This window comes from Pangasianodon hypophthalmus, chromosome 28 (genome assembly GCF_027358585.1).
Source record: "Pangasianodon hypophthalmus isolate fPanHyp1 chromosome 28, fPanHyp1.pri, whole genome shotgun sequence".
In the NCBI taxonomy this organism is placed as follows: domain Eukaryota; kingdom Metazoa; phylum Chordata; class Actinopteri; order Siluriformes; family Pangasiidae; genus Pangasianodon; species Pangasianodon hypophthalmus.
The window spans coordinates 10,237,831-10,264,912 of record NC_069737.1 but is presented as its reverse complement, the minus strand read 5'-3'; the positions used below and the strand labels follow the sequence as shown (position 1 = coordinate 10,264,912).

The 27,082-nt window shown below is 40.3% G+C and overlaps 1 protein-coding gene across 11 annotated transcripts in view; it reads right to left on the bottom strand.

Moving 5' to 3' along the window:
• Window positions 1–27,082, bottom strand: part of LOC113544364 (collagen alpha-1(XIX) chain) — a 270,413-nt gene that overhangs the window by 207,559 nt on the left and 35,772 nt on the right. For all 11 annotated transcript variants that reach the window (XM_053230917.1, XM_053230913.1, XM_053230916.1 and 8 more), the window contains 3 exons: window positions 21,773–21,802; window positions 21,575–21,601; window positions 17,007–17,060 (listed from right to left, as the gene is read on the bottom strand). In XM_053230917.1, coding sequence (XP_053086892.1) covers window positions 17,007–17,060; window positions 21,575–21,601; window positions 21,773–21,802 — 111 coding nt within the window. The remainder of the gene's footprint in view (window positions 1–17,006; window positions 17,061–21,574; window positions 21,602–21,772; window positions 21,803–27,082) is intronic.

The window sequence follows — 27,082 nt, the reverse complement described above, 5'->3', positions numbered from 1 at the left end:
ATTATACATACACTATATTTTGGCTACTGGGTAGAGTCCAACCTTTACAGAGACCAATCATCACAGCCTGTATGAATTAGGGGATTTCCATAAATGGGTGGAAAAGGTGTGGGGAGATTGTATGGAGAACTGCCCTCCTTTCTCTTTTTAACCACATGACGGATTTAAAACTTAGCCAATAGGCTGTAAGTGCGTGCGCACATAAAAGGGGGTGCACTTCTCGGTGGGGATGCAGAATATGGCATAGCACTGACCACGGTGAAATAGGACTCGTTGTTAACCGAAAGAAAACTTTCATTACCTGCTGCCAAGAGTACAGATATTGTCTGACACTGATAAAAACAACTAACATTAGCGATAGTTAAATCGTTATATTTCTAATCAATCTGATCAAGCATCTAGTTAGCCTGACTGCTAGCTGACATTGTAACAAAATGAGGTTCACATAGACAATAACAGTGGTACAAGATGTACACAACCCACAATAAATGGAAAAAACCCTGTCGTGGCAAATACTGCACTAGAGTTTGTGTTGTTAAGAGTAGTCGTTAGCCCTTCATAGACTGTAATTAATGAGAAGTAATACGTGGTGTTTTTTATTTATCTGATGAAGATCTGTGTGAAATTTAGTGAAGATTGGATAAATGGTCTATGAGGACTTTTTGACTTGACTCAAAATGGCGGACAGGCAAAATGGCCTACTGTGGAAAAATGTATATCACTGGTTTCTGCAGGAACTAAGGAATCGAAAGAGGTGAGATTCATGGCCATTGGATGAAATTCATAAAAGCTATAGGCATGTATGTTTATAATGGCACATATAAACTTTCATCACAATACATCAAAGAATTGCACAGATACAGCCTCACATCCTTGTGTTTCTCTGAAATACTACATTATATAAAACAATTAATGTGACATCGCCACCTGGTGACCAAATTTCTTTTTTTTTTTTTTTTTTTAATTTTGCACAAACCTCTCAGACCAAAAGGCAAATAAGTCCACAGGCATGTCCACAGACACGGTGACAAGATGTACTGTCCATCTCTGTTCCAGAAGATGTTTGAAATGCACACCCTTATAGTGCACAGCAACTGTGGGCTTCTTGCAGAAACTGTAGTAGGCATTACACACATTGAAAAAGTCAGTTACAGCTGTCTCTGCTGACGTGGCGTGTACGTAAGGTATCTCATGACCTAGTTTCTCTTGCAGTAGCATCTGGACGCCACGGTGCTTCCCAAACATCAGAGAAGCCCCATCAAATACTTGGCTTAGAATCTTTGATGTGTCCAGTCCAACATCATTTAGCTGTGCCAGAATGGTGTCCGTGCATCACCAGAATGTCCGTGCATCACCATTGTCAGCCGTTGCCATGGTTAGCAGGCCCTCTGTGACCTCATATGCCTAATTTACAAATCAAATGACAATCATTATATTTTCACATCTGTTGAGGTCACAGGTTCCATCTACTTTTAATGTGTAATAGGAGTCATCTACTTCCTCCACTATAGCCTCAGCAAGAGAGATGCTCCTTTGAAGATTCATGTTTACGAAATTCCCGCTCTTTTTCCACAGCATTTTCCACAATAACTCATCTGTCCGAGGGCCGTGTTTGGCCTGAGCCTGGACTTTGGACACCCCTGGTTTAGGACATGATCTGTTCAATCCAAATAGCGTATTCATATTTGGTTACAGCCCTGTTCTATGTTGATAATGCTCCATTTACAAGATGCAAGCAGTCAAACCAGTCTGGCCACTCTCCTCTGAAATCTCTCATGAACAAAGTATTTTCAACTGCAGAACTGCCACTCACTGAATATTTTTTTCACTGAATGTTGTGCATGAAAATCAGACGGAGATCAGCACTTTTTGAAATACTCAAACCAGCCTGTTTGGCACCAAGAAACATGCCACGGTCAAAGACTGAGCTCACATTTTTTCCCCATTCTGATGTTTGATGTGAAAAATACAGTGGCTATAAAAATTCTACTGCACACCTGTTAAAATTGCAGGTTTTTGTGATGTAAAAAATTAAACAAAGATAAATCAAGTCAGAGCACATTTAATACAATATAGCAGCTAACAAAATTCAAGCAAAAAAAACAACTAGAAAAGTTTTAGGGAAAAAGAAAAAAACTTGCAACAATCTGCTTGCATAAGTGTGCGCACCCGTTTATAATGTGGCATGTGACTGTGCTCAGAATTAACCAGTCACATTCAGACTCATGTTCAAAAGTAATCAATGAATGACACGTGTCATCAATGAAATGATTCTGATTAACCCCAAATAAAGATCATGTGTTTCTGTAAGAATTTCATGACATCTTCTTGGTTTCTTCTGACTGCTGAGACTGTGGTCCACAAATAGCTAACAAAGCATTGTCAAAAGGTATAGATCAGGACAGGGGTACAAAATAGTTTCCAAAACATTAGCTGTACCATGGAACAATGTTAAGGCCATCACTGTAACCACAATCACATTAATTGACAAAAAGACAAGACAGACAAAAATTTATCAGGGTAGCTACCAAGATAACTACAGCACATGCACTCCCTGCATATGACAACAACCTATTCTTCACACAGCTAGGCTATGGAGTAGAGTAGCTTGTTATAGAAGCCCTTTCTCATGAAAAAAAAAACAAACATCCAAGCTCACCTAAATTTTGCAAAAACATACATACAATCACCCCAAACCATGTGGCAGAATGTGTCATGGTCTGATGAGACTAAGACAGAACTTTCTGGGCATAATTCTAAAAGATATGTTTGTGCAAAAAAAAGACAGCTGAACACCCAAAGAACACCACTCCCCATGGTGAATCATAGAGGGATAGAGAGAATACCAATCTATTTTGGCACAAAAACTGCAGACAGCTGTAGATGAAGAAAGATTTCTCCTTCCAGCAGGATTAATTGGGAAGAGGGACTTTCCCACTGCAAAACAAAAAATTCTGGACCTGAGAGCAAAACTCTACACCTTAAGTCACCTAACACGGGAGAATTTGCATCAGGCCCAAGAACGATAGTCCTGACTCTATGATGGGCTACTCGACTATGGGAATTTGTGCCACGAGATAAGGTACTCGTTTTACTGGATGGATGGGTGAAAATATGGTATCTGGGCTTCCAATTGGGCCATGGGCAGGTACGTCCCCAAATCGATAAGACAGCAGTGATTGTGGCCTGCCTGAGACCCAAGACCAAAAAAGGGAGTGAGGCAGTTCCTGGGGATGGCAGGCTATTATTGGAGGTGTGTATCTAATTTTTCAGAAGTCATCAGCCCACTGACTGACTTCACTAAAAAGGGAGCACCAGATCCGTTCCAGTGGATGGAGCCGTGTGAGCAGGCTTTCTGCCAGGTCAAAGTGGTTTTGTGTGGGGGCCCGCTGTTGTATTCTCCTGACTTTTCTCTCCCTTTTGTTCTGCAGACTGATGCGTTGGACAGGGGGCTGGGTGCCATTTATTCCCAGGTAGTGGAGGGGAGGAGCTCCCCTTGCTGTACATCAGCCAGAAGCTGTCAGTAAGGGAGACCAAGTACGAGAAGTGTTTCTGACCATCAAGTAGGCAGTCCTCACCCTCAGGTACTACTGGGACGCCCATTACCCTCTGTTCCAATCACGGCTCCACTGCATGAAGTATGCCAACATGCGGATCACTTCTTCGGATCAGTATCTGGCACTTCAGCCATTCAAATTCAAGTTGGTCCACAAGCCGCACCTCTGTATAATTACCGCCAGTCTACTTATTTGTGACTCTTTGTGCTTTCAGTGACTCCTGTAACCAGTGAGAGAAAGAGTGTGATATAGCTGGTGGAGCTTGCGAGACATGCACGTGCACACACACACACCCATACACATGCTGAGGTGCATGAACTCGAACTTGACGAAGTGAAAGCAGCGAGTCCTTGAAGGACCCTGGCTCTGTTGATTTGTCCTTTCTTTGTTGAGTTTTTGAAAGTGTGCTGAAAAGTGCTTACTGAACAAAAACGAGCCTGGAGCTCTGCTAAATTTCCGCCTGCCTTCCGAGGCATCCTCCACACCATCAGTCAACTGGGTTCTAAAATCTGCTATGTGTGAATTTCCACACTACATCAGAATGGACAACAACAGTGTACACTATGCAAACAACATCTCACATGGCAAAAGTCAAGGGCATATGGAACTTTGGCAAGTGAAAATTTTAAAGTTAAAATAACCGTAATGCTCAGAATGCTCAGAACTAGGAACAAGACAACCACAGAAGCATAAATTCAGACTATTAATTTAAAGCCAGAAAATTTGATAACCGATTTAGATGACAATATAACCACATCAGATCAGTGATTAGAACGCTTTACTCCCCTTCAAGAGACCAACTAACTTCATAAATTTCCTCATCAAAATCAACAACTTGTGTACTAGATCCCGTACCTACACATTTCTTCAAACAGAAGCCAGAAGAAATCAAAACCCTATTAAAAATAATCAATTCTTCCCTTAGCACTGGCTATAGACAGTACCTAAATCCATTAAAATAGGAGTTATCATACCTCTGATTAAAAATACAAAAAAACCTAACCTCAACCCCTGTCAGCTGTCCAACTACAGGCCAATATCAAACTTCCCCTTTATCTCCAGGATCCTAGAAACGTTGTAGCACAGCAGTTATGCTCATACTTGTGCAGGAATAACGTACATGAAATCAGTCAGTCAGGATTTAGGCCTAATCACAGTACCAACACAGCGCTGGTTAAAGTGGTAAATGACCTATTACTGGCCTCTGATCAGGGCTTTGTGTTCTTGCTTGTGTTGCTTTGATCATATATTCTCTATTGTAGACTATAAAATGTTGTTGGAGTCAAGGGAACAGCTCCCTCCAGTTCAGGTTATAGCTCGACAGATAGGCCAATTTATTAATCCCGGAGGGAAATTCACAATTTGACTGATTGTTAGTTTGTAGATGGAAATGGTGACTTCTCTATGCATATTAAGGTAAAGTTTGGTGTTCCACAAGGTTCTGTTTTAGATCTAATTTTTTTCTTTATACAGTGGGTACAATTGTTCATAAACATGGTATTAGCTTGCACAGTTATGCTAATGACACACAGTTATATGTTTCAGCAAAGCCAGATGAGAGACACCAGTTTAATAAATCTGAGGAATGTGTAACGGACATTAGACACTTTATGCTGAGTAGCTTCCTACTACTTCTAATTCTGACAAGACAGACGTATTGTACTTGTACTAGGAACACATGCAGCTAGAAGTAAGCTTTCTGATTGCATAGTATCTATGGATGGCATTTCTGTTTCATGTGCAGCAGTAAAAGACCTTGTTGCAATTATTGACTCCAGTCTTTCATTTGAAGCTCATGTAGATAATATTACTAGGATAGCCTTCTTTCATCTCAGAAATATTGCTAAAATAAGAAATAAAGTCACTACACAGTGCAGAAAAACTAGATCATGCTTTTGTTACCTCTAGGTTGGATTATTGTAATGCCTTGCTGTCTAGATGTTTCAGTAGGTGCATAAACAAGCTCCAGTTAGTCCAGAATGCAGCAGCCAGAGTCCCTACTAGAACCAGAAGATGTGATCTTTTAAACTAGCAGTTATCAAGCCCTTGATTAAAAAACCTGACCTTGACCCCTGTCAACTGTCTAACTATAGACCAATATCAAACCTCCCTTTTATCTCCAAGATCCTAGAAAAGGTACAGCAGAGCAGCTATGCTCATACTTACATAAGAATAACATTCATGAAATGTATCCGTCAGGATTTAGGCCTCATCAAAGCACAGAGACAACACTGGTTAAAGTGGTAATGACTTACTACTGGCCTATGATCAGGATTGTGTCCTTGCCTGTGCTGCTATTCTCCTCGATAGACTAGAAAATGTAGTAGGCCTTAAGGGAACGGCCCTTTCCTGGCTCAGGTCTTATTTGACTGATCAGTTATCAGTTATCAGTTTGTAGACGTAAATGGTGACTTCTGTATGCATACTAAGGTAAAGTTTGGTGTCCCGGCTCTGTTTTAGGCCCACTGCTCCTTTCTTTATATAGTCATTTTTTGAATCCATTTAGTTCTGTAAAGTTGCTTTGTGACAATGTCCATTGTGTGTGTGTGTGTGTCTGTGTGTGTGTGTGTGTGTGTAAAAACTTAACCCATTAATTGAAACCAACAGTCTATACACAGAAATGTCCCTTGCTCACTTATGTCTCTTGCCTCTTAATATGCACTTATTTCATGCAATTTTGGCTCCTGCAGGATTGAGCCACTCTGAGAACAAACAGATAAAAATTTTGCTCATTGTCCCCAACAAGCCCACTACTCTTAATTCTCATCTACTTTCTCCCTCACCTCTCACGTTCATTCTCTCCACCTCTTTTCCTTGCCCCTTTCTTTCTCTTTCCTCATTCAAGTCCTGCTTTTGTTATAGGTATAGATATTTCCTTTGCTTGTATCTTCAGCATGCTGACACATGCTATCATGACATGTCCACAATTATTGCTCAGATAATGGCTGTGCAGGGCAAGGTCAGAGCATGTCCTTTACTCATGTTGAAGGAAACAGGGAGGGCACACTGCTATAATGCTTTCAAAACATTTTAATAATAAATAGAGATAACAACGTTTCGACTGTATCAGTCTTCATGGGATTTTTTTGCCTATGCACCTGTTAAAATCTTTTTTGAATGTGTGCACATTATCTTGTTTCTTTACTCATGTTGACCCATAGAGGGTTAGCTTATTTAGCAAAGAGGAAGGTATAAATCTCATGGTCCACTAGCAGCTACGAGACCCCTTGACCTGTAAATTCTTGCCTAGTCATTGAACAGCATTACCTTCTAAGGGTCTGCAATGACTCTTTTACACTGATGCAGGACTAGATTTCTCTACACATAACACTCACTATTAACTATTATATGACAAACAACAGAACTGTCTGAAGTTTATGTAAAAAGGCAAAGGGGGCAGTAGCTTCAGATGTCCATAGCATAGACAGACATGGCATCCTCTATGAAGTAGTCTGTGAGAAAACAACTGCAAAAAGCTGACAAGAAAAAAACATGGTGAGGCAACCTTTTGTTTTTATGCACCAAAAAGAAAAATCTAATTATTTACTACTACAGAGTGGACAGGTGAACACGGGACATAACTTTAAGAAGCAGCTCAAAAGAAACATTTATATAAAAATAATATATTATTATTATTATTATTATTGTTGTTGTTGTTGTATGTTACAATAATAATAATAAAGCCATGGCTGAAGCCATGATCTGCAAAGAGCTGGCAAAGCCTGTACAGGGTCTTACTGTTGAAAGGAACTGAACAGGAGAGGGGTACAAAAAAATTCCAAAACCTTTTATGTACCATGGAACACAGTGAAGGCCATCATCAACAAGTGGAGAAAATGGAGCAACACAGTGAAATGATCAAGAACAGGATGTCCCTCCAAAATTTACAAAAGGACAAGACAAAAAATTTACCAGGAAAAAGAGGAAAAAGAATTTCACCTTTCAACACGACAATGACCCAAAGCATACATCCAAATAAACATGTGCCATGCTGATAGACTCTTACCCAAAAAGACTGAGTGGTGGAATAAAATCACAGTGCTTCAACAAAGTATTAGTTTAGGGGTGTGCACACTTATGCTACTAGGTTATTGTAAGTTTTTTATTTTTCTTTTTTCCCTATAAATGTTTCCGGTTGTTTTTCACCACTAAAGGTGAGAAAACAAAAACCTCACAAAAACTTGCCATTTTAACAGGGGTGTATAGACTTTTTATATCCATTGTATATTTCAGCCTCCTTCTCAATGATGCCCATACTGTGCACTGAGCTATGGTAAGTACAGATAGACACCATTAAACACAAGTAGTCTAATAAAACACACACACACAAACACACGCACACACACACACTAACTGAATGCAGTACATGAAATACTGTGTGTTAACTCATTATCCAGATCTGCTTTAAATCTGGAAACCAATTACACACATTGCAGGAGCTACTCAACAAATGTTAGGAGGTTGCAGAATAACTATGTGCTTTCTACCTTTGCACTCAGACAGGGCATCTGGACACTTCAGCTCTCAGTATGAGAATAGGTTTGTCTGCATATGCTGAGTCTGGAGTATATGTAATATTTGTATAATAAATATAATATGTATTATCAGTACTGATTTTACTTTAGTTTTACTTTAGCTAGTATAAGTATTTGTGTATGGGGGGAGGGGCTCTTTCAGTGTCTCTCTCTCTCTCTATCTCACACATATACACACACACACACACACACAAATGCTGCCAGGTAGTGGCTGTGTCAGTTGACACTGCCAACAAGCCTTTCACTATAAACTCTAATTTCAGAACAGCCATATGTATATACAGTTACCATTCTCAAGACACAGTAGGAAGACCTTCAACTCCATTTAAACTGGCAGGAGGACAACTACTTTATTCTGGCTATAAATGTGCTCTAAAATGAATGCTTAAGTATGACTTATAATCTACAACAATGTCATTCAATTGTGCATTCTAGGGTTGCACTGAAATAGCACTCAATGATAACTAGAAAAATGTCACAACTTTATTACGCAGAGATGATGATACTCACTGTTGTATGTATAGACTTTTCCTATCAGAAAGGGTTCTAAGGGTTCTCAGAACCCTTTGAGAAAGATTAAACACTTAATCATGCTAATACCCCTTGAAAACCAAACCCAGAATGTTTCTGTTCCATAAGACCCAAACCATACAATGTTTCAGAAATGCTTTCAGTGTGATTTGGATTTTAGTAGGTGCAGCTGTTGACTGTTCTTATTTGTTATAGATAAAATAATTTATAACTAAATAACTATAAATAAAATAACTAATTTGCATTTAGTTAGTACTTGGATGAAGTCAGCTGTTTATAAGAATAGAATAGCATCTCCAATAAGAGGGGGTTCTGGCAGAGGGTATCTCAAGTGCATTTTCTTATACCAAAGTGGTATACTTCCTGATGTATAGTTTGACAGATGTCAACATGGATGGTTTCATTTCTTACCCCAAAATCACACTACTGTTAACCATCAATAGAACCCAGAGTGTCAAATATGCTTTCCATATTAGCCATACAATCGGCAACACAACATAGTAGAACATCCTTAGACACCACAAAAAAAGTGGCCTCAGCAAAACATGTACCCATTAACCCTCTGCTGCATTTAATATACTACCCACTATTTTTCGTATAACCATAATTATATATGCTGTGTTCACCACTACTAATCTCCAGCCAGTTTAAATAGTAGAGGACACTGGGACTGTACATTTCTCTCTGGCATCTTATGTAGTGTCTTTAAATTTCTGGCCTTAATTTTTATACATTGGACAAGATAATGACAAAATTTCAAAATGAAGGCAAATCCATAAGCTGCTTTGCTATGTTTCAGACCTGTCAAATTCTAACCACATGTTATTACAATAATGTCACCCTTAGCCATAGGCACTCAAAAGTAGTGGGCCACTGTTTGGGGTTGGTGATATGGAAAATTAAAAAAAATAAAATAATTAAATGACCGTTTCAGTCCTGCCAACCATTACACATTTTGCATAGGAGCTTTGCATTTTAACAACGGAATGGAAAAATATGCCAAAAAATTTTTTGCTAATAAAAGAGCATACATGCTCTTTGAATCCGGGATGATTGACAGGTGATTTGAGCTCACCGCTTGAAAGATGTGCTGATTCAGCGTCTGCGCTTTCTGTCACGGCAAATGGAGGTTTGTTTTTTTTTATTTCAATAATGTGAAATAAAGTCTATCAGTGTGTGTCCAACTTAACAATCATATAATAAATAATAAATATATAACATCAGTTAACTATATTTATTAATGATGCCAATGAAATATTTTTAATTATTTCAACAAGTTATTGTTTCCTAGTCAACAACCAGGAAAAAAGCATTAAATAGGCCTGCAATGTATTAATAATATTAATAACTATTAAGATTGAAAAATTCAGGTCTCTGTCAGACAAACAGACATATCTTTGTAGCAGATGTAGCATGTCTAAGTCAAAAAACTGTGCATGTCTAAGTCAATGCAATCTTTTCTGGATTATGACGGTACACAATCTTTTTTTTTCAAGTGTTTGATGATTTTTTCAAGCTGTCATGTATGATAAATTTATGAACATGGTAGGAGTTGCAGCAGACATAGCATTGTTTACAACATCAGCAGATTACACCTCATCTCGTTTAAAATGTGTCTTAGCCCTGCACCTTACCATGCTACCATGTCAAATGTATATTCACATCTGCTATTGCACAGAGTTTTATCAATAGTCTCCCAGAGTTATCAACTATGATTGGATCGACGTCTGACCCCACAGAACTTGATCAGGCGACTGAATGCTTAGAGTCAAGTCCAGCTACACGCAAGATAAAACCAGATTTAAAGTGAAACAAAAAATAATTAGAGAGAATAAACTAGCACCTTGCTACAGTGATCACACACCCACCTTAAAACAGACCACTCAAAAATCAGAACGTAAATGGCATCAAACTAAATTGGTAGTATTTCAAGCAGCATGGAAGGACCGCCTCCTGAGCTATAGAAAAACTCTTAGTGCTGCTAGATCAACAAATCTCACTACCCAAATAGAAGATAACAAAAAATAATCCTAGATTCTTCTTTAATACTAATTAACTAAATTAATAAATACAAAATTAACTAGGAATTAACTAAGACCACAACAGAAACAGGCACACCATCAATATATAGCAGCAATGACTTCATGATTTTTTTTAATGACAAAATTGAAAATATCAGGCAAAAAATTCAGACTATAAATTTAAAACCAGACAACTGATAACTAAATTTGATAACTAACTCTGTAGATGTAGATAATAATATAACCATAAATGAGACCAAACTATTTTCACTAATTTCCTCATCAAAATCATCAACTTTTTAATAGATCCCTTACCTACATGTTTCTTCAACCATATAATTCCGGAAACAATCATACCTCTTCTAAAAATAATCAATTCTTCCCTTGAAGAAAGCTTTGGCTATGTACCTAAATCTTTTAAACAAGCAGTTATCAAATCCCTGTTAAAAAAAAACCTGACCTCAACCTCTGTCAGTTGTCCAACTATAGTTCAATATCAAACCTCCCCTTTATCAAGATTCTAGAAAAGGTTTAGCACAGCAGGCATGTTTATACCTACATAGGAATAACATTCATCAAATGTATCAGTCAGGATTTAGGCCTCATCATAACACAGAGACAGCGCTGATTAGTGTTGTGTCTCCGTGCTTGTGTTGCTTGACCTTAGTGCAGCTTTTGATAACATTGATCATACTATTCTCCTTGATAAACTAGAAAATGTTGTTGGTGTTAAGGGAACAGCCCCCTCCTGGCTCAAGTCTTATTTGACTGATTGTTATCAGTTTGTAGATGTAAATGGTGACTTCTCTACATATACTCAAGTCATGTCAAGTGGAATTTATTGTCATTTCAACCATATACAGCCAGTTAGTACATAGGGAAATGAAACAACGTTCCTCCGGGACCAAGGTGCATACATAGGACAAACACAGAACTATAAGGGACTACATAAATTTATACATAAAGTGCACAAGTGCAAACATATACAGACAGCACAAGACAGTACAATGACTACTGGGATAGACAATGGGAACAGTAAGTCCCAGTGTAGCGCCGACCAGTACACAGTTCTGTTGGAAAGTGAATCCAGTGACAATAGTGCAAAAAGAGTACAACGGTAAAGTTTGGTGTTCCGCAAGGTTCTGTTTTAGGCTCACTGCTTTTTACGTTATATATACTACCTCTGGGTAAAATTATTTGTAAACATGGTATTAGCTTCCACTGTTATGCTGATGACATACAGTTGTATGTTACAGCAAAGCCAGATGAGAGACACCAGCTCAATAAAGTTGAGGGATGTGTAAAATACATTAACTTTCTTCTACTTAATTCTGACAAAACAGAAGCACTGTTGTAGGATCTGAAGGGAACAGGCAAGGAAAGCAAAGAAGCCATAAAACTAGGAATCCTGCTCCCAGACTTTGTAGAGCCAAGTTAATTACTGCTTGTTTACTGATTGCTGGATTTCAACTGTCCTGTGAACATCTGCAAGTGATAGGACATCAATGACCAGAGGACAAACCCTCTCAGCCAAGAGGAACCTCTGTCAAACTTATTGATCTAGGCTGTTCGCCAAGACCAGATGGCTCGACCAACACGATGCTAAAACTGATAACAACAGAAAAGGGGGGGGGACTCACCCAAGGACCCTCATGGAATGAGACCTTTGTTCTCCCCAGGAACACAAAGTTCACCACCCTTCACACATTCCACAGAACCCAGCTTTAACAGACTACATAAGGCTACTTTACATCTCCTGTAATGACAATGACTTTTAAGATGATGCACCATAGTTTGAAAACTTGTTGTACAGTTTACACCCTGCCCCAAGATCCTGCTGATTGGAGCAAACACTTTGGGGGTTTTAGAAGTTCTTGCCCCTCGTCATCATGAGGAGATCACGCTTGCTCCGAGACTCCGCATCCAGACTGGTTCCTGCAAAGCCTCCGACTCTCGCCTTCACACCGCTGTTTATCAAAGTTTTGCAACTCGTCTACGAGACTCCGCCGGGTTCGGGCCTCACTCTGTTTATCAGCCCCAATGGTCTTTCGAGACGCTACATAAGGCCAACCAGACCGCCGACCAATCAACATTGCTGGAAACTCCTTCCAAACAGGGAGGGAATCCCTGGCAACACAAACGCAAGTATAGTACCTCCAGATTCTCGCTGAACTGGTGCATTTAATATACGTTTAAATCCCTTCTAAATGAAGCGAATGTTAAATTAAACTGATAAGTTGATGGTTCGTTCAGGTCATGGTTGGAGAACTGCTAGAAACTAGAATTTCATTCACTCTCTTTTCAAAGCCATTTTCACCCCTGTTTACGTGTGGGTGTGTGTGCGTGAGTGCATGTGTGTTTGTGTTTGTGGTAGCTTAGTTTCTGTGTTTTAGAATAGTAATAAAGTCTCGTCTGATTGTTAAAAGCAAGTGTCTTGTGTCTCTGTGCTTATAATTTACTGCCAAAAACTGCCGATCTTGTTACTGTGCTCTTAATATAGTGTTTCGCTATATTTAGGATATTATTGCTGGTGGCCACGGAGGTAATATCCCACACACAATTAATAAATACACTCATTTCAGCTTATCGCTGGATGAATAGTTGATCAGCTATTAAAATATTAAGTTTACAAAATTTCCTAATTTCCTACACAGTCCTTGTACTATGACTACATGCAGCTAGAAGTAAGCTTTCTGATTGCATAGTATCTATTGATGGCATTTCTGTTTCCTCATGTGCAGCAGTAAAATACTTTGTTGAGATTATTGACTCCAGTCTTTCATTTGAAGCTCATATAGATAATATTACTAGGATAGCCTTCTTTCATCTCAGAAATATTGCTAAGATAAGAAATAATGTCACTACAAGGTGCAGAAAAACTAGTTCATATTTTTGTTACCTCTAGGTTGGATTATTGTAATGCCTTGCTGTCTGGATGTTTCAGTAGGTGCATAAACAAGCTCCAGTTAGTCCAGAATGCAGCAGCCAAAGTTCTTACTAGAATCAGAAGATATGACCACGTCACCCCTATCTTATCCACACTGCATTGGCTCCCAATCAAATTTTGCACTGATTATAAAACACTACTATTGATCTATAAAGCACTGAATGGTCTCCCGCCACAGTACCTGAGCGAACTTTTGGTCTTTTATGATCTGCCATGTCTACTTTCAAAAGGTGCAGGCTACTTGTTGGTACCTCGAATAGCGAAGGCTACAGCAGGGGGCAGAACTTTCTCTTACAAAGCCCCACAGTTATGGAACAGCCTTCCAATTAGTGTTCGGGGCTCAGACACAGACTCAGTGTTTAAGTCTAAACTGAAAATATATTTGTTCAGTCAAGCCTTTTGTGAATACTTTTTTCTTAGGTAAAGGAGCAGATCTGGAGGGTTCACAGGCATAGAGTGTTGTGGTGAAATGGGATGTTTGAATATGATGACACATACTGTCCACTCAGGTTTGCTGACAGTGAAGTGGCTGGCTGCTTTATGTCCCACTGTGCCCTCATGTCTGTGTTACCTTCCGCCTCTCCTTTAGCAATGCTGTCATAGCTAGTTTTACCAGAATCCCTGCTTGCACTCTGCACACAATCCATATTCTTTAAACATTACATGACAATTAGCATACTTAACAATCTCTTCCTCCCTCTCTCTCTTTCTCTCTCTCTCTCCCTCACTCACTCTCTCTGTCGAGCTGCACAGATCTAGAGTGATCCTGTGATCCTGACCCCTTCTGCTTTCCGGACCTGCCTGATCCATCCTGATGCCCTACTTCTGCTTGGATTTCATCACTTGGAAACCACTCGCTGCTGCTGAGGATGGCCTCACACAGACAGCCTAAAGATAGATGAGATTACTGTGGATGGTACCACTAAGAAACCATGAAAATGGCTTTGGACTTCAGTTGATATGAACAGTTTGCTAGGATGGCTTAGGACTACTGCTTTGACAGCTTTACGACTGCAATTCCCACAAACAATTTTACACTCAAGTCTCCATCAGTGAACAGTCGATAACGTCAACAAAATAGACTTCATGTGTATAATAATGAACTTTCATCATTACATAATAGCACTTTTTGACCATATAGTATACAGTTATAGAAGGGAATCATTTATAATTGCAATCAGGTGTCACCCAGATGAGGATGGGTTCCCATCTGAGTCTGATTCCTCTCAAGGTTTCTTCCTCATATCGTCTCAGGGAGTTTTTCCTTGCCATTATCACCTGTGGCTTGCTCATTAGGGTTAAATTCATACATTTAAAATTTATATCCTCAATTTATATATTTCTGTAAAGCTGCTTTGTGACAATGTCCATTGTTAAAAATGCTATACAAATAAAATTGAATTGAATGAATTTATCAGTATGGCTGCCATAAGCAAGGATGCTCCTTTTTTATCTTTTCTCCTGCTATGTATAATAGACTCCTTATCCTCCACAGGACATGTTCTATGTAACTGCCAAATATGGAATAGTGTAATAATATCACCAGCTCTGCAGTTGAAGTTCCATTTTTGACCAGTTTTCAGCTGAAGTTGTTAGGTGCCATTCCTAAGAAATATTAGTTAACTGAATGTAACTATATATTTGTCTAATGTTAGCTAAGTCAAAGATACACTGATAGATTTTATTTCACATTAATGAGCTCAAATGAGAAAGTCCCACAAGTCAAGGTCTTGTGAGATGGGGGAAGGGCAAAGCTTCCAGGGGATGTCATTTAATGTCTACAGAGATCAAAACACCTGTGCAAATCATTCTAGATTCATGCGTGAGATGGCTCATCTTTTAATTGGGAGAAAAAGACTGCTCTTTTGGTGTACTTTGAGTGACAACACTAGCATACTCTGACATTAAATTGCGGAGCTCCTACATGAGGAAATGTCCTACACAAAATGCATAAATTTGGCAGGTGGTAATATTGGTAATATAGGATAATATAATCAGAGAAAAAATCACTGGACATCATAGCAGCATAAGATCATGTATGGACAATTGAATCATTATATCACACAAGCCTAGGAGCAATGTGCTATTACTTCAAGCAGACTCATCCATCCCCAGACACTCTATAATAAACATAGATGATATTAAAAACATGTCTAAATATAGTATAACTGACTTGCAATTTTTTATTAAAGTAGAATGATTGCTCACCATCATTGGAGCAAAACAGATGTGACATTTTGGCTATATCAAAAGCCAAATAATGTATCTTTCTCAATCTTTCTTAACTTCTTTGAATGCTGAGGAAGGTCCACTAAAGACATTTAACGTCAGCGCAATATGGCATAATCATGGTTCAAAGAGTTATGTAGAACAGAGACTTTAGCTGACCTTGGCCACATTCTTGGTGAAGAGGCAAGCAATTAGGATTCACATCAACAATCTTCTGAAACAGTGTCAGAGACTGCTGTTAGATACTGTTCTGGTCAACAACTTCCCTTGCTACATGTGATTTGGTGGCTAGAAATAACTGAAACTTTATTATTTCCCTTTTCGTTAAGAAACCATGCAGCCATCAAAGAGATGATACAAATAGAGCTAAGTTGTGTATTATACAACAAAACAAACTTGCTATGTACTACTCATATCTTCTTTTAGTATGCTCCAATATATTAGCAATTTTTCATATTTTCTTATCCTACTGGAGGTAAAGGCAGGAGAATTTAGGCCCAGAAAAAATGGACACAATAAGGGCCTTTGTTGGTGTGGCAGTAATATTCCTGGTATTTTCATGATCACTGGTGCAGGCGGTAATCTGTGTCCCCAATTTTTGCGGTTCTGACTTTGAATTTGACTTGACCTAGTGAAGCATGGTGTAAGTATAAAAAGTATTTAGGTTTGAAAATACCACCATACTAGTAGATTTACAATGTTACACTCCAATGCGTTATTTCATACAAAAAATACAGTATTTAAAAACAAAAACAAGAAAATTAAGTAATCAACTACTGTGTCTGTTACTACAAAGCAACCATTTACCCTGTCTAATGAGCTCCAAACTGGGTAATATCATCCTTTACCCTGGTTAGAGATGTATTTTTTTATTCTAGGCATTTGACCTCATTTGGTCATCTAACCATAAATCACCTTTGTGGAATTTACCATGTGTGCCATCATTCACACTCTTGACCCAGGCCATTCAAGCTGAGTTTTCGTTATCAAACTATGAGCACTGCTTCAGAATCCTTAAGACCAAGCTCATATTTTTATCCTCAAAAGTAATTCGCTATCTCCCAAAACACTTACAATCACACTTGTTTAAAGGCAATCTCTCATTAAAAATCTGTTGACTGTCAACACAATATCACAGAAACCACAGAAATCTACCACAGGCAGTAATTTGCTCCTATTTACTCACCCTTTTGCCCTCTTTTCCTGGGACTCCCGGCGGACCAGGTAAACCAGCTTCTCCCTGGGGAGGAGAGAGAGAAAGGTGAGTGGCATAGGGAGATGCATGATCATGAAATGAGCATACACAAATTCACATATGTAAATAAGGACTGTCATTAGAATATGATATCGTTTGTATACTTAGCTGGCAAAAAGCTTCAAAATTTTGAAAGTTAAAATCTGATTGACTCATTGGTTGGCTTTTTGCACTGTTATTATAATTGCCTCTTCCATGTCAAAGTAGGCAGTTTCTGATCAGGTATATAGTGACAAAAAGTTTCAGACTCTCCAAAAGTTAGAGGTCTGGCCTATAGATTCAGACCTGGTGTGTTTCTGTTCTTGGGAGATTTTTGCTACCGAGTTTTATGTGATTGGGATTTGTTATTAAGCTTCATTAAAACTCTTAAATGAAGCAACAAGGCTCACCTCGACTTTAACCTCCTCACTCTGCATCTGGGTCCACTTTGCCACACCCCCACCTGACAGAATAATCCAGCCAGTATGGACCCAACAGAGCTGCACCAGCTTCAAACTGCAGCCGAGAGTCAAGGTGCTTTCCTCAGCTCCCACCAACAAGATCTCCAACAGATTAACCAAGAACTCAGATCAATCTCAGACACTCTGGCTACACTCACATCCCACATTCACCACCAAAATCCTGCACCATCTCCACTTCCATCCACTGCTCCTGGCCCAGCCGCCGCTCACGCCATGACTTCTGAACCTCGTCTGCCTGCCCTGCCCACATATGATGTTGAACCAGGTACCTGCCACTCTCATCCCAGTGCTCGCTGGTCATGGAACTCCAAGCCTTGTCGTTCCCTACTGAGCGGTCTATCTGATCTGGCATTTATCATCATCCTTCTCTCTGGTAGAGCTCAGGAGTGGGCTTTATGGGACACAGCTTTGTCAAGGCTCACGCTCCACAGATGACTACGCCATTGAGTTCCGTACATTGGTGGCCTCTTGTGGCTGGGACAATCGCGCCTTATGCAGCGCCTTTTTTAATGGTCTAGTTGATGCTGTCAAAGAGAACTAGATTCACGAGAGCTACCTGACCAATTACAGGATCTCATGGACCTTGCCAGTCACATCGACCAACGCCTCCAACGGAGGAAAAGGCACAACCCCAGGGAGCGTCACTCCGCCTCGCCTGAGCTCATGCAAGAGGACCGCGCTCGAATCTCCCCAGAAGAGCGTTAACACTGGCTCAGAGAAAGAGCGTGCTTCTATTGTGGACAAATTGGCCTCTTTCATCAGAAATGCCCTTTAAAAGGGAAGGCCCCCTAGTACGGCTGAGGGCACTAGGGGGCCCAGACTCGAACTGTACCTCGACAACCCATTCCTGCCTGAATGTATGTATCTTCCCCGACAACAGAACTCACTTCACCAAGGCGCTCATTGACTCTGGAGCCGACCAAGACCGTGCCTCCATGGCAGCTGACCTCAAGATCCCTTCTGTTCCTCTGCAACGCCCTCTCACAGTCCAAGCCCTTTAAGACAGCAGCCTTGAATCCATCACCCACCACACTGTTCCTGTTCAGTTAAGGGTCTCTGGCAATCACACTGAGACCCTCTCATTCATTGTGATGAAAAGATCACATGCCCCAATTGTTCTGGGACATCCCTGGCTAACCCGTCACAAGCCATGCATTGACTGGATCAAGAATGCTATTCTTGATTGCAGCCCTCCAAGGAGGAGTTCCCAGACCTCTAGGGGTTCTCTCCGACTACTCTGATCTTCGATTGGTGTTCAGCAAGTCAAGAGCTATCTCTCTTCCACCGCATCACCCCTATGATTGTGCCATTGACCTCCTCCCGCGCACCACTCCACCTAGAGGCCACTTGTATTCCTTGTCAGGACCTGAGACCGAGGCTATGAAAAAATAAATCTCGGAATCACTGGCAGCCAGCATAATTCCACCCTCTTCTACCCCGGTGGGAGCGTGTTTTTTCTTTGTTGAAAAGAAGGACAAATCACTGCAACCCTGTATTGATTATCATGGATTCAATGACATCACCATCAAGAACCATTACCCGTTACCTCTCATGACCACAGCCTTCGAACTTCTAAAGGGGGCTTGTATTTTCACCAAAAAAGACCTTAGAAACGCTTATCACCTGGTCCGAATAAAAAAAGGGGATGAGTGGAAAACAGCTTTCAATACCCCATCTGGCCACTATGAATATCTGGTAGTTCCCTTCGGGTTAACCAATGCGCCTGCCGTCTTCCAGGCCCTTATCAACGATGTTTTAAGAGACTTCCTGAATGTCTTCGTCTTCGCCTACTTCGACGACATCCCGATCTTCTCTCGTTCCCTCAAGGAACACGTGAATCATGTCCACCAGGTCCTGCAAAGTCTTCTTGAGAATAAATTGTACGTCAAGGTGGAAAAGTGTGAATTTCATCAAACATCAGTCTCATTCCTAGGATTCAAGATTTCCCCATCCAAGATCAAAATGGAACCTTCTAAAGTCAAGGCAGTCTTGGATTGGCCTACACCAACATCCCGACACTCCAACTGTTCCTGGGCTTTGCCAACTTCTATAGGAAATTTATCAGAAACTATAGCACTGTGGCTTCCCCTCTCATAGCCCTCACCTCCACCAAACTCCCCTTCTGATGGGACGCACAAGCCAAGGAAGCCTTTTCTAACCTCAAACACAGGTGCTCCTGTGCTCCCATCCTTACCATTCCCGACCCATCATTACAATTTGTCGTCGAAGTCGACTCATCTGAGACCAGAGTGGGAACCATTCTCTCCCAGAGAAATCCCCAGTACAACAAGCTACATCCCTGTTCCTTCTTTTCACGCCGTCTCAGGCCCACTGAACGGAACTACTGTATTGGGGATCGAGAGCTCCTTGCCATAAAATTGGCCTTGGAAGAGTGGAAGCATTGGTTGGAGGACACCCAACTTTCTTTTCTAGTCTGGATGGACCACCGAAATCTGAAGTATCTCAGGACAGCCAAGATTCTCAATGCCCTGTCAAGCCTGTTGGTTCTTGTTCTTCTCGAGGTTTAACTTCACCATTTCTTACCGCCCTGGCTCCAAGAATACCAAGTCTGATGCCTGAAGTTTGCTCTTCCTCAAGAGTCCTCCCCATCAAAACTGTTCTACCCTCCCAGTGCCTGGTGGCTGCTATCGTCCTCGATATTGAGGAAAAAGTCAGAGAGGCCCTGGAGCATGAACCTGGTCCCAGCAACGTTCCCCTGAATCAAATTTTTGTACCTGCATCCATTCGCCCACAGATATTGGAATGGGGACACAACTCCAAGTTAGCCTGCCACCCAGGAGGTGCTTGCACCCACTTCCTCATCCAGCAACACTTCTGGTGGGCCACCATGAAACTGGAACATTGAAACTGCAAACTGGTAAGTGCAGGCCCTATCCTGTCCTCTGGGTATCACCCACAAACTAACTGACAGACCGAGAGAACTAATCAAAAGCTGGAAACCACCCTTAGGTGCATGGCCTCGCTGAACCCCACTTCATGGAGCAAGTTCCTTCCTTCCTTCCTGGGTGGAATACGCCCACAACTCCCTCCCTAATGCTGCCAAAGTCCCCCTTTCAATGTTGCCTCGCTTACCAGCCTGCCCTGTTCCCCACCCAGGAAGAAGAGGTATCTGTTCCATCCGCGAGCAAGTCTCGTCGGCCAGCACGTGGTCTACAATACCTTGTGGACTGGGAGGGCTATGGACCATAAGAAAGGAGCTGGATTCCTACCCTAATCTCCGATTTTCACAAACGTCACCCGGATGCACCCTCTGGAACGCCAGGTGGGGTACGTGGGGGGGGGGGGGGGGGGGGTACTGTCACGCTCTGCTCCAACACCACACCTGCACTTCCGCATTCCAGCCCCGAGTTTTGGTTTTGCCTCAACATCCACTGTGCGGAAGCGCGAGCACACCTGTTGCCCATTTTCCCCACTCATTGCTACCTGTATAAATAAGTTGCACGTTTCCGCACATGGCTGGATTATTGTATGCCTTTCTTGCCTGATATTCTCGTGTTTCTGTTCTTTGTTTTCTCATTGTCGATCTCGCCTCGCCCCTCGACTCTCACACTCGTCTCGCCCTGTTGGAATTATTCTCTGTGGATTTATCGGCTCAGACCTGGTTTGTTTTTTGGCTTTGATCTTACTCTGTCCTTCAGATTTTACGGACTTCCTGGTTCCTGACGTCATCGTGCTACGGGTAAAGAGACAGTTTTCACTGTTGTGGATCTATCACGGTGGATTTTTGTCATTGATGATTCTGTGGACACGAACCCACAGATTGAGACCTGGTGTTTTTCTGCTCTTGGGAGATTTTTGCTACCGAGTGTTCTAAGTTTTATGTGACTGTGATTTGTCATTAAGCTTCATTAAAACTCTTAAACTTTACCCTGCCTCCTCACTCTGCATCTGGGTCCACTTCGCCACACCCCTACCTGACACTATCCAAGAAAGAACCTGTATATTGTAAATTACTTGGCTGGAGCGCTGACCAATTTACAGTCCATTACTTGTATGTGGTAATAGAATACAGCTTACCTTTTCTCCAGCAACACCCTGGGAACCCTGTGAAAAGTATTTGTAAATGTAATTTACTGTTTGGAGAACCTGGTGGAATATTTTTATTATTTATTTTTAATTTATACTTGACTACAAATACATCAAATAGAAGTAGTTTTCTTTCTGACATGAAGGCATTTCACTTATGTGTTCACAGACAATATAAAATGCATTTACCTTTTCTCCTTTTTGACCTTCTTTTATATTCTGTAATGAGGAGGAGATCAGATATGTGGCATTAGACAGAGATATAAAGTTGTCAAAGGTCTGCAGAGAACATTTCTACATGTACTCCACTGTAAATTACCAAGATTTAATCCCTCTTTATTGAACTGTTTGTGTCTTTATGTTGATTGCTCTATTTGTAAAACAGTAAATAATAGGTCAATCCATAAAACAATTGCAGTGTTAATACTCTGGAATACAGTATATGGATGCCCCATTCTGTCAATTAGAAAAGAAAATAATAAATAACATAGACTTACTGTTATATATCAAAAATTGTCAGTAAAAATTTTGAGATAGTAAAAAAAAGTGAGATACTCTTTTTTTAACAACGGACATTGTCACAAAGGAGCTTTACAGAAATAAATAGATTCAAATTAAATTAAACAAAAATAAATTGTAAATATGTGAATTTATCCCTAATAAGCAAGCCAGAGGCGACAGTAGCAAGGAAAAACTCCCTGAGACGATATGAGGAAGAAACCTTGAGAGGAACCAGACTCAAAAGGGAACCCATCTGGATCAAAAGATGAATATGATAGATCAGAATTTCAGCTTTCATCTCCTGATATTTACAACTAGATGTGTTAAACAACTTAGAACATGGGAACTTTTGTTTGATCCACCCATTTTTCAGGTGATTGACAGTTTTTTTTTGTTGCCCAGGTGTGCCCTGTTAGATTCATTGTTTAAACAATTAATAGCTCTTAAGCTCTTGAGCCTTGGGTTTTCCCTGTGAAGACTGTATTTGCTGTTAAAAAAGATAAACCAACAAGAAGACCAGAGAGCTGTCTATGGGAGAAAAGCAAGCCATTTTGAAGCTGAGAAAAAAGGAAAATCAGAGCAATTGCAGAAGCAATGGGCATAGCAATACAACAATTTGGAATGTCCTAAAAAAGAAAGAAACCACTGGTGTACTAACAACCAGATATGGAATGGGTCAGCCAAGGAAAACAACAGCATTTGATGACAAACATTGTGAGAGCTGTGAAGAAAACACCCAAAACAACCGTCAGTGTCAGCAGCTAGAGAGCAGTAGAGAGCTGCTGATGGTATCACAATCCATGATTCAAAGAAGACTTTGAGAGCAGAAATATAGAGGCCATACCAAAAAACGTAAACCATTCATCAGCAGTAAGAATTGGAAAGAAATAAAGAGATGAGCCATAAAAGTTCTGGAACCAAGATCAACCTCTACCAAAGTGATGGAAAGGCCAAAGTGTGGAGAAAGAAAGGATCTGCTCATGATCCAAAACATATGAGCTCATCAGTTAAGCACAGTGGAGGTACTGTAATGGCTTGGGCTTGCTTGGCTGCTTCTGGAACGAGCTCACTAATCTTTACTGATGATGTAACTAATGATGGTAGCAGCAGAATGAATTCAGAAGTCTACAGAAATACTGTTTGCCAATTTACAGAAAAATGCATCTAAACTAATTGTAATGCTATGGAGGCCCTCTCAGGCAAATCCACGGCCACCTGAACGGGCTTTTAGAGCAAGAGGCTCCTGTGCGGGTAATCGGCGAAAATGTGCTGCATCTGGCAGCGCCTCTTTAGAAGGCTTCCGGTTACCTCACTCCGTGTGCAGACATAGTACTCCGCTAGGTACAGAGCGGCTTCACGCCATTCAGCTTAGAGAACAAAAATACAGAGGATTTATTAAGGTTTAGGATTAGAAAAGATTTTTTGAGGTTCAGGTTTAGAGAAGATTTCTTGAGGGTCGAAATAGAGAAGGTTGATAGTTTGGGAAACAGCGAGGGAGACGCTACTCCCTCACCAGCCAGCGTGTGCAAACACAATCTGTCACATCATGTCATCTATCTCCATAGCTGGCCTAGTAACATTAATGACATATCAACATAAAAGACTTCATCACACAAACTTTAAAACAGACCACTCGAAAACTAGAACGTAAATAGCATCAAACTAAATCGGTAGTATTTCATGGAAGGAGAGCGTTTTGAGCTATACGAAAGCTCTTACTGCTGCTAGATCAGTGTATCTCTCCAACCTAATTGAAGATAACAGAAATAATCCTAGATTCCTATTTAATACTGTAGCAAAATTAACTAGGAATAAGACCACAATAGAAACACGCACACAATCATTATATAGCAGCGATGACTTCATGAAGTTTTTCAATGGTAAAATTTAAAATATCAGGCAAGAAATTCAGACTATTAATTTAAACTCGGACAGTTTTATAACTAACCCTGTAGACCATATTATAATATCAGATCAACAATTACAATGTTTTACTCCCCTTGAAGAGACTGAACTAATTTCACTAATTTCATCATCAAAATCATCAACCTGTATACTAGATCCTTTACCTACTTGTTTCCTCGAACAGATAATTCCTGAAATAATTAAACCTCTTTTAAAGATAATCAATTCTTTCCTTAGCATTGGCTATGTACCTAAATCTTTTAAATTAGCAGTTATCAAGCCCTTGATTAAAAAACCTGACCTTGACCCCTGTCAGCTGTCTAACTATAGACCAATATCAAACCTCCCCTTTATCTCCAAGGTCCTAGAAAAGGTTGTAGTACAGCAGCTATGCTCATACTTACATAGGAATAACATTCATGAAATGTATCAGTCAGGATTTAGGCCTCATCAGAGCACAGAGACAGCACTGGTAAAAGTTGTAAATGACTTAGTACTGGCCTCTGATCAGGGTTGTGTCTCCTTGCTTGTGCTGCTTGAAGTTAGTGCAGCTTTTGATACCACTGATCATGCTATTCTTCTTGATAGACTGGAAAATGTAGTAGGTATTAAGGGAACAGCCCTTTCCTGGCTCAGGTCTTATTTGACTGATCATTATCAGTTTGTAAACGTAAATGGTGACTTCTCATACTAAGGTAAAGTTTGGTGTTCCACAAGGTTCTGTTTTAGGCCCATTGCTCTTTTCTTTATATATGCTACTTCTGGGCAAAATTATCCGTAAACATGGTATTAGCTTCCACTGTTATGCTGATGACACACAGTTGTATGTTTCAGCAAAGCCAGATGACAGACACCAGCTTAATAAAGTTAGTTCATGCTTTTGTTACCTCTAGGTTGGATTATTGTAATGCCTTGCTGTCTGGATGCTCCAGTAGATGCATAAACAAGCTCCAGTTAGTCCAGAATGCAGCAGCAAGAATCCTTACTAGAATCAGAAGATATGACCACATCACCCCTATCTTATCCACACTGCATATGCTCCCAATCAAATTTTGTATTGATTATAAAATACTACTATTGACCTATAAAGCACTAAATGGTCTCGCGCCACAGTACCTGAGTGAACCTTTGGTCTTTTATTGTCCCCCACGCCTACTTAGATCAAAAGGTGCAGGCTATTTGTTGGTACCTCGAATAGTGAGGGCTACAGCTGGGGGTACAGCTTTCTCTTACAAAGCCCCACAGTTATGGAACAGCCTTCCACTTAGTGTTCGGGGCTCAGACACAGTCTCAGTGTTTAAATCTAGGCTGAAAACATATTTGTTTAGTCAAGCCTTTAGTGAATAGTTTTCTTAGGTACAGGGGCAGGTCTGAAGGGTTCACAGGCATAGAGTGTTGTGGTGAACCAGGATGTTTGGATGTTTGCAAAAACTGTGATGAATTTATTGGTTGCACAATTGCACTATTTGTCCATATAGTACACAATAATAGAAGGGATTTATTTATAATTGCACTATCCGTTGCGCCCAGATGAGGATGGGTTCCCTTTTGAGCCTGGTTCTTCTCAAGGTTTCTTACTCATATCATCTCAGGGAGTTTTTCCTTGCCACCGTTGCCTCTGGCTTGCTCATTAGGGATAAATTCACATATTTACAATATATTTTTTGTGAATCCATTTATTTCTGTAAAGCTGCTTTGTGACAATGTTCATTGTTAAAAGCGCTATACAAGTAAAATTGAATTGAATTGAACTTCATCAGGGGGATAAAAGTGGAAGGTTTTAGACTGACCAAGTCAATCACTAGACCTTCACCCAAATGAGCATGTATTTCATCTCTTGAAGAGGAGACTGAAGGAAGGAACCCCCAAAAACAAACAATAACTGAAAGAAGCTGCAGTACAAGCTTGACAAAACATACCAAAAAAAGAATGCAAAAGTTTGTTGATGTCAGTGGGTTCATCGGCTTGATGCAGTTATTGCAAGCAAGGGATATGGACCCAAATATTATTTACTCTAATTTACTTTAAGATTATCTGTTCCTATATTTTGCTCACCTAACAATTGGGTGGTCTGCCACCAAAGATGCCATGGTCTAAGTTGTTTAACACAACCAGATGTAAATGCCAGGAAATGAAAGCTGAAATTCTGATCTATCATCTCATATTCATCTTTTGTCTCAAACCCAAATGTCTTCAGTGTATATCAAAAACAAAAGAATTGGCCTTATTTACAACATTGCTTCAGTTCATTGATGTTTGAGGGCATTCATTTATGCACAGCTCTCTTAGGATCCTGCCACAGCATCTAAATGGGGTTGAGGTCTGGACTTTGACTTGGCCATTCCAATACCTTGATTTTTTCTTCTTTAGCTATTCAGATATTGATGTGCTGGTGTGCTGGTCATTATAGTGTTGTATGAACCAATTTTGGCACAGCTTAAGCTGCTGGACAGGTGGCCTCACATTTGTCTCAAGAATATTCTGGTATAAACTTCATCATTCTGGTATAGAGTTCATCATTCAATGGCTGCAATTTTCTGTCCTGTCCTTCTGTCAAAGTCCTGTGGCTGCAAAACAAGCCCAAATCATCACCCCTCCAGCATCATGTTTGACAGTTGGTTTGAGGCATTTGTGATAATATGCTGTGTTTAGATTTTGCCAAACATGGCGGTGGGCATTATGACCAAACATCTCCATCTTGGTCTCTTTAGTCCAAAGAATATTGTTCCAGAACATTTGTGATTGTTCAGAGGCAATTTTGCAAACCTAAGTTGTGCTGCCATATGCGTTTTGGAGAGAAGTAGCTTTATCCTAGCCACCTTTCAATGAAAGCCATACTTGTTCAGTCTTTTTCTGATTGTGCTGTCATGTACATAAACATTTAATGTGCTTACAGAGGACTGTAGGTCACATGATGTATCTCTAGGGTTTTTCTTTATATCTCCGAACATTAAACAGTCTCATCGTGGACTGAATTTGCTGGAACACCCACTCCTGGGAAGACTAGCAACTGTCTTGAAGGCTCTCCATTTGTAAACAATCCTTCTCACTTTAGAATGGTTAACATTGTTTGGAGATGGCCTTATAACCCTT